The 9,031-nt window shown below is 40.4% G+C and overlaps 1 protein-coding gene across 1 annotated transcript; it reads right to left on the bottom strand.

Moving 5' to 3' along the window:
- Window positions 1-1,986: 1,986 nt before the first annotated feature.
- Window positions 1,987-8,949, bottom strand: LOC100753112 (zinc finger protein 809; the record flags this gene model as incomplete). The annotated part of the gene is given in 4 exon segments (XM_027411666.1): window positions 1,987-3,962; window positions 4,503-4,612; window positions 8,233-8,325; window positions 8,823-8,949. Coding segments are annotated over 4 exon segments (1,191 nt in total), but the record flags the coding sequence as incomplete, so codon positions are not given.
- Between the last annotated feature and the right edge of the window lie 82 nt (window positions 8,950-9,031).

The following is a 9,031-nucleotide window of genomic DNA, read 5'->3' as shown; positions in this document are numbered from 1 at the left end:
ATGTTTGGATTTCCATGAATTTACTATGAACTTTAGAAGAACACATTGCTTCTAAACTGTCGGGGGCGATCTACATCCCTAACATCTGAGAGTCTTTCTTCCTTAAGTCATGAATACCACAATGTTCAAGAACACAATAGGTATCACATGCCATTTCCGCTCTCCTAAAGTGTTTGAATGTCTGTGCCATCCCTTGATGATGCCAGATCCCCCAAGGACACACTAGATATTTGTGTACAGTGAGCTGCTTTTATCTCATACAGAGAGAATAAATTCCCTCTGACATATGCCTGCTAAGTGTTGTTTCTATTGCTGGGAAAACACACTGTGACCATGGAAACACTTATAATGGAAAACACTTAACTGGGGCTGGCTTACAGTTCAGAGGTTTAGTCCATTATTGTCAGGCTGGAAAACATGGCAGCATGCAGGCTGACAGGGTGCTAGAGAAGGAGCTGAGAGTTCTACATCTTGATCCTCAGGCAGCAGGCAAAGAGCTGACTTGAGCTTCTGAGACCTTAAAGCCCACCCAACAGTGACATACTTCCTCCAGCAAAGCCACACCCACTCCAATAAGGCTTCCTAATAGTGCCACTCCCAATGGGCCAAGCATTCAAACACGTGAGTCTATGGGGGCCATTCCTGTTCAGACCACCACAGTGTATTTGTTTCTTTTGCTAGATAACAAAATCACCATTGAGCAATTTTTGTGGTGGGCATCTACTACTGGGCATGGGGCCCACACTTTTGCTTACCCAGTGAGACTTCGCTTGAGAAAACGGATTCTTTTTCTTTGCAAGCACTTCTCTGTTGCAGATATTTTCTTGGTTAGAGACAGGCACTCAAGTCCATCTGTCCCTCTCAGCACTAGGAACCTGTCTGGTTTGGAACTGTGCAGACACTATACACACCTCCAGAGAATCTGTGAGTTTGTATGTGCTGCGGCCCTCCTCTGTCTTGAAGACACTGTCTCATTTAGGGTTTCTATTGCAGTGAAGAAACACCATGACCACATCAAATCTTATAAAGGAAACATTTAATTGGGGCTACCTTACAGTTCAGAGGCTTAGTCCATTATCATGGTGGGACATGGCATCGTGCAGGCAGACATGGTGCTAGAGAAGGAGCTGAGGGTTCTAAATCTTGATCCTCAGTCGCAGAAGTGAACTGAGACACTGGACGGGGTTTAAGTGTATATGAGACCTCAAAGCCCACCTCCCTCCAACAATGCCATATGTACTGCAACAAGGCCATACCTCTTAATAATGCCATTCCTTATAGGCCAAGCATAAAAAACATGAGTTTGTTATTTGTTTGTATTATTTTTTTGGGGGGGGGGGGGGGGGGGGGGGGAGTCCTGAGAAGGGGTTTGATTAAGGCACACTTAAGACTGAGTGTTCCAAGGTCTCTCACTTTCTGTGCATTCCCAGGAAGCTTCTCTGATAATGGCTGAGCAAGACACTGATTTATGGGTATACAAAATGTCCTTCAGAATCTATTTTTGTTTGCTTCCTTTTGAGGATGATAGTATACCTGGTTTTTCCCCAGGGCCATGACCTATCTAGTCTCAGGTTCTTAGCCGCCTGAACAGTGTCAGGTATGAGCTCCATTTCATGGAGTGGGGCTTTAATACAACCAGCAGTTGGTTACTCCACAAGCCTTGTTCCCCAAATGTACGAGCAGTAAAACATTCAGTACTTTGATAGCTATGCCTTACAAATAGAAATTTCACTATTCCATGCATGTCCTCAGGCAGTGTGATGTTTGGACATCTGAACAGTTCATCACCAAGCACATTTGTCCTAAGATTGTCAGGGCGTAAAGCTCTTAGAACAAGTGTGAATAGTGATGAAGTATAAAAGTCAAGATAAATCCCCAAATAACTCTGTGTAGAACTGGCTGACAAAAACCAAATTAAGATTCGAACTGAAAGGTTTTTTGTTGTCTACATACAGATGAAAAAAAAAGGGAAGAAATTCATGAAGATTGATTTTACAGAAAGAGTGCAATAAAGCATCATCAATTTATTGCAATTTTTCACATGGTTCATGTTTTTTTTTTTTTTTCCAAACAACGGATTGAAAACATAAACACTGATAGTGCAAATAACCTAGAAAAACTCTTTAATATACAAGAACAGGTAACACACATGCTCGGTGACACCACCATTGAGCCATTTCCAGCTGGATTATTTGAAATGCTGATGATTGATTGTTTTGGTTTTTTAGCATGATTCTGATGAACAAGCAACTTCCCTACCTGTACTTTGATTTTTAGCTCCCGTGTAGCTTTTGTTTTTTAATTCATTTGTGTATGCTGTGGGACAACTTGCAGCTGCTTCTGTCCTACTGTGCAGGCTCTAGGGATCAAACTTAGGTCATTGGACTTGGTGATAAACACAGTTCTATAATGAGCCATTTCACCGTCCTCCTTTCTTTCAACATTTATTTTTGTTTACACATGTATTTAGATGTGCACCTAAACTCACAGAAACCAATAGTGGGGATTGAGTGTCCACTTCCATCACTCTGCATCTATTCCTCCCATAAAGGGCCTCTTCCTGAATCCGGGACTCATGTCTCAGCTAGGCTAGAAATCAGCAAGTTCAAGTGATTCCCCCCCTCCCTCCATCTCCACCATTGTCAGAACTGAGTAACAGGTATTTGCAGGGATGACTTGCCAAATAGGTGCGAGGGTCACCGCAATTATAAAGCAAGAGCTCTATCCAGCTGGTGGTGGTGCACACCTTTAGTCCCAGCAGAGGCAGGTGGGGCCAGCCTACAGAGTGAGTTCAAGGACAGCCAGGGATATACAGAGAAATCCTGTCTTGTGAAACCAAAGAACAAAATAAAGCAAGAACTATTAACCACTGAGCTCTCTCATACCATCTTTGTGGAGCCTTTGGTGGCAGATAAGCCACACAAGGAGTTCTGTCAACACAGTGCTCCAGCTTTTCTTCATATGGTGCTCTGTTGCTAAGGCTAGCCTTGAGCATCATTCTTCACAGTGGCTTCTCATTTGTGTGGGTTTTTAGGGTTGAATGAGGTCAGATTTGCACTGGAAAACTCTCCTATATTCTTTACATTCTGTAAGCTTCTTGATTATGAATTTCCCTGATATAATACAGTAAGGTCTGGTTCTATGTAGAACTCTTCCTTGAATTCCTCATATTCGTAGGGCTCCTCAGCTGCCTGATTTCTCCAAAGTCCAGTGACTTCTGACTCATGGAGGATTTTCCTGCATTCTTCATTCATGAAGCTTCTTCCTGTATGTCTTTTCTGATGTGCTGTGAGTTGACACTTCCAGTGGAAAGATTTATTACATTCTTTACATTCATAAAAATTCTCAGATGAATGAACTATCCTATGTGCAGTGAGTTGTGACTTATGGAAAAAGGTTTTCCCGCAATCTGTACATTCATAAGGCTTCTCACCAGTGTGGGTTTTCTGATGTATATCGAGCTTTGACTTGCGGGAAAAACCTTTATTGCATTCTTCACATTTATAAGGCTTTTCACCCAAATGAATTTTTTTATGTCGTGTAAGGTCTGACTTGTAATGGAAAGCTTTGTTGCACTCTGTACATTTATGAGGTTTCTCACCTGTATGGGTTCTTTCATGAGCATTGAGATGAGACTTACGGAAGAAGGCTTTCCCACACCCTTTACATATGTAGGTTCTCTCTTGCCAGTGAGTTTTCTGGTGTGAAGTGAGGTCTGACTTCCAATGGTATGATTTACCACATTCGGTACATTCAAAGCGCTTCTCTATGTTATGAGTTCGTCTGCGATGCTTAATGAGGGTTGAGTTAGTACAGAAAGTTTTCCCACAGTCCTTACAGTCATAGAGTTTCTCATCTCTATGCAATGTCTGACTCTTGCTTTTCTGTAACTTTTGGTGACATGCTCCACGATGATGGGATTTTGTCCCTTTGTAGACTTCCTGTTGAGTCTTTAGTTTTGCCTTGAAACAAGAGTTTTTTAGATTTATTAGTGCTCAAGCACTTTTTCCTAGAATGAGCTGCCTAATATTCCAAAGTATGATTTCATAATCTCTAAATACTTCTGTGTGCACTTTCCCATTTAATGATCTAGTTTCCTTGCAAACATTATCCACATATATGACATTTAAGACTTTGCGTCCACATAAGCCACACTGTAGACAAGTATTTACAGAATTTACTAGAAGTCCCTTTGATAGGAAATTCCTTATGTATCAATAATATTGCCTTTGTTTCAAAGGCTACCCCTCTTTGAAAATACTGAATATAACACCATGAATTTTGCTGTTAAGTGGACTTAAGATGCTGAGGAGTCTGGTAGCCTTACTTAGTTAGATGAAAATTATCTGGTTCCTCTGCAGCCTGCATCTAATCAAGATGGAAAAGTAGTACATTCTTCCAGGGTTAACTGGAAATGTTCTATATTCATTCTTCTTATGTGTGCATGCTAATTAGTTCATACTTGCAATATGGTTTGACCTTACATTAAATGTTTTACTTACTCTCGTCGTGTCTTCATCTGGTGTCTTTTGGTTAGTTATTTCAAGTTGCCCCAAATGTATCTCAGGATTTTCCTTGCTGGTGTCAATCAGGTCACTCACTTTATGAACATCTATAATATTAAAAATGCCACAATTCAACAACAATACATATTTTTATAGAATTCAAACATAAAAGTAAAGTCATGCCTTGATATGCTTATTGTAATGGTTAGTTTTATGTCAACTTGTCACAGCTAGAGTCATTCTGAAAGAGGGGACTTCAATTAAGAAAATGCCCAGATAAGACTTGCCTATGTGCAAGCCTATGGGACATTTTCTTGATTGATGTGGAAAGGGGAGTGGTCAGTGCCACCACTGGGCTGGTGGTCCTAGGCCCCATAAGAAGGGAGACTGAGAAAGCCAGTAAGCATCCTCCTCCATGGTCTCTGCTTCATTCACTGCTGGAGTGATGGACTGTGCTGTGGAACTATAAGCTGAAATAATTTTTTTCCTCCCTAAGTTGCTTTTGGTCATGGTATTTTATCATAGCAAGAGAAAGCCCAACTAAGACACTTACTGAGTACGTATTTGTACATATTTTGTTCTATAATGAATATAACAAACTACACTAACAGATACCAGGGTTCTAACTCAGGTCTCCTTTGCTTTGTTTTACTGTTGAAATATAGAATTAATTCATGCTTATTGTAGAAGGCAATCAATTCTTTTAATATTAAAGGATAACCTTGTTTGTCAGAGAAATCTTGCCTCAGAGTTTTGTCTTTCAAATACATGAGCCCATGCTTTCTGGTCATTACAGTCTTTGCTAAGACATATATTATGCTAATATGTTTGTCTTCTAAAGTAACTAAGTGCATTCCTCTTTTGCCAGTTTTAGGATTCTTTCTTTTGTACTTTTGGCAATTTAATTTTAATGACCCTTAAAAAGGTCTTTTTGGATCATGTCATTTTTTTTTGTATCAAGTCGTGGTTTTAATTGCTAACACCTAGATATTGGTTAGTCTGCCTAGATTTCTATGCCTCTAGTCCTTCTTTCATCTCTACAGTATACCAGAGTCACAGGTTGAATTTCTGTTTGTTATTTTCATTTTACTGTATTCATTCTTTTGTTTTTGTGTGTGTTGTGTGTGTGCCATGCTGTGTGGGAGCCTACAAGTGACTCAATTTCCATCTGGAGTCTATTCTGACTTATAAGACATTAGAGTTCAAGCCTACTTGCTCCAGTCTCCTTGAGAGCCGTGAGAAAGTTCTGATGAAGCCCATGGAAAAGACCATGTTATCTAACTAACAAGCTTTTGATGCCAGCTGTAGGCACAGACAATGCAGTGCTAGTAGGACCCACATTTTTGATAGTAAACCTGGCTGCTCCTCGATTCAAGGACAGTGCAGGGAGCTGGTTAACTGACTATGCTGCTCTTTGTTCTGCTTTGCCTCTAGTCTGTATATAAGCAGGGTCTAAATTAAACTTGGGGCTATCTGTTGTGCTGAAAGGCATGGAGCGGGCAGTCCTCCCGAATCTATCCTGTGTTTCTGTCTCTTTATCTGCCTTTTCTCAGTCCTCATACTCAGCTGACTTGTTGGAGCAGGCTGCAACAGATGGCACCCAGCCATGGGGCCTGAGTACAGAGAGTTCCCTGAAGGACCACCACAGGAGAAGTGCAGTGAAGTAACTTGGGAGTGAAAAGCAGAGTGTGGTAGGCAGTGCACGGTGTAAATAAAAACTACAGCAGTGCACGATAAATGTACGGTGTAACATAATAAAGGCAGAGCATAAACAGAGCAGTGCTTAGTGTAAATATAAAAGTAGCTAAGTATAAGTGTAAAGATAATTATGGGCCAGGAAAACAATAAACAGCTGTTTGTATGGTTACTTCAACATATTTTAAAGGCCAGGAGTACTGAGAAAGGGCAACAGCAATTGCTCCAGTGTTTGAAATCTGTAATGGACGTGTGTCCTTCTTCCACTGTGTGGGACCCAATGATAAAACTCAAGGTCAGGCATTGGTGGTGCACACCTTTAATCCCAGCACTCGGGAGGCAGAGGCAGGCGGCTCTGAGTTCGAGGCCAGCCTGGTCTCCAGAGCGAGTGCCAGGACAGGCTCCAAAACTACACAGAGTAACCCTGTCTTGAAAAACAAAACAAAACAAAACAAAACAAAACAAAACAAAACAAAAGAACTCAAGGTCAGGCCTTGCAGTGTCTTTCCTCAGTGAACCACCTCACTGGGCCAGGTTAGGGCTCTTAGTCACAGCCAGAGGGTGTGGAGTGTTGCAGTAGCCAATGATTGCTCTGTGTTCTCCCTCAGTTTCACTGGAGTAATCCTCAACCTTATCTACAATCCCTGTTCTGCTTTGTTTTATTTTTTTCTGCCACACTATATACTATACACTCTATGATGCTTTCCAGTGAATATTCTACTTATGGTTGAGCATCCTTTCCAAGATCTCAGGCTGTATTTTCTTCCCCAATCTCTCTCAGTTTCTTACTGAAGATTTTGAAATTCTTTGGAAAGATTGTCTATTTACTGGAAAATTCTTTCAGGGTCAGATCACTATTAAATGTAGCATATGAATTTTGGGCATGGCGTCTTTGCCACCTCCCTATCTTTGGAATCAGTTATTACAGGCTCAACACCATTGTTGGAAGATTTTTTTTGTATTTTGCCATGATTGATGTTTCTGTACTGTGAATTGTACAACAATGAGGATGCATCAATCTTTCCATTTTATGCAAGGGAGACTTCCTTGTCTTTATTCTTCACCTATAGCCTTAACCTGGTACCACTCAAGAATATAGAAATGAAAAGTAAAGCTAATTCATACAACACCAGTAACCACAAAGAATACACAAAAATGGAGAACAGTGAAAATGAAACCTAATGAATGTTAAAAGGAGAATGAGAGCAGGAGATAATATAGTACGCTAAGTATATTAAAATGTTTCTAGGCTACTGATTTCCAAATGCCATCTATATTCTAAACATGATCACTATCAAATCATTAATTTATATCCAACTACTAATTACATGCAAAAGTTAGAAAATAGCCACCTCAAAGTGAAAGGGAAATTAAATGAAAATATCCATAAACAGCAAACTCACTGTGTGCCTTTGCTAACATAAAAACTCCTATATGTTTCCTGATAAACATCCTTCCTGGTGATTAGCTCATCATTCACTTCATACCTTCAATTCACTGTGTTCTATCTGACTGAAGCTCTTTTAGAAAAGATGTATCATATGACCAGTATTAATAATGTGACAATTACAAAAATGACTACCTACCCATAAATTAAAAAATAAAGAGCAGGTTTTTGAAAAACAAAGTCACGAAGGTCCAATAACAAAGCTATTATATAGAACAAGTAAGACAGCAGGATGAAGAAATTGGGTCAAGCATTTAATCAGAGGAGAATGCTAAGAAGATCTATACAGGGATTTTTTTTTTTTTTTTTTGGCAGATCTCAGAGTTTTTTTTTTTTTTGGCAAATTTTCAGCAACAAAATCAGGAAGAAGTGACACCACTTCTTAAGCTGATGGAGGAGGAGGAGGAGGAGGAAGAGGAGAAGGAGGAAGAAGAAGAAAGGTTTCAGCAATGTCACCAGTTATTTCAGGACTGAGTTTAGATAAAATGTGATCAAAAACAAACAAACAAACAAAAAACCAACAGCTCAACATGACCAGTGTCTGATGAGCCCCTGCCTGCTACCTCCTAGTACACAGTTACTCACTTGGGGGACTCCACACTGAAGCTTCTGCTAGGCTCCATGGCCCGCATCCATGTTCCAAATTGAAGATCAACTTAGGTTTGACTGTGCAGAGCTCTGTAAGTTGGAAATAATAAGAGTATCGTGACAGTGTACTAATGAGAACCACAGCACCACTTTTGGAACTGCTGTTCGTAAAGTAAATAAGAAACTCTAGTCAGAGAGATCTATACTCTCATTTCTCATTCTTCATTAGCTAGAGAACCACCCTTTTGTGGCATTAAACTATAAGACAGATAACCCAAAACAGTGATCTTGGGAAAGTTTATCAGGCTGGAAAGATGGCTCTGGGATAAGAGCAAATATTGCTCTTGGGAGACCCAAGTTCAGTTCTCAGTATTCAAACTTGGCAGCTCACAACTGTTCAACTCCAGCTCTGGGAGATCCAATACCCTCTGGTGTCCACCGGTACCCACACACATGTGGTACTCACTTTCACAGACACATATACATAGCTACAAATGAAATAAATCTTTAAAGTGATGATTTCTATACTTGCTAACCAAGGAAAAAGTATTTGATGAGACTGATGGGGGCAGGTGTGTTATACTTACCCAGGAACACCAGGTTGCTGTAATTCTCCAGCATCACATCCCTGTAGAGGGTCCTCTGGGCAGCATCCAGCTCCTGCCACTCCTCCCAGGTGAAGACCACAGCTATGTCCTCAAATGATACCAATCCCTGAAATGACATGCTTCTCTTCAGTTCAAGGAACACAAAATGGGAGCTCACTTTTCTCTCTCTCTCTCTCTCTCTCTCTCTC

The sequence above is a fragment of the Cricetulus griseus genome, chromosome 4 (assembly GCF_003668045.3).
Source record: "Cricetulus griseus strain 17A/GY chromosome 4, alternate assembly CriGri-PICRH-1.0, whole genome shotgun sequence".
Lineage (NCBI taxonomy): Eukaryota > Metazoa > Chordata > Mammalia > Rodentia > Cricetidae > Cricetulus > Cricetulus griseus.
The sequence above is the reverse complement of the archived record's forward strand: the minus strand, read 5'-3'. Positions and strand labels throughout refer to the sequence as shown.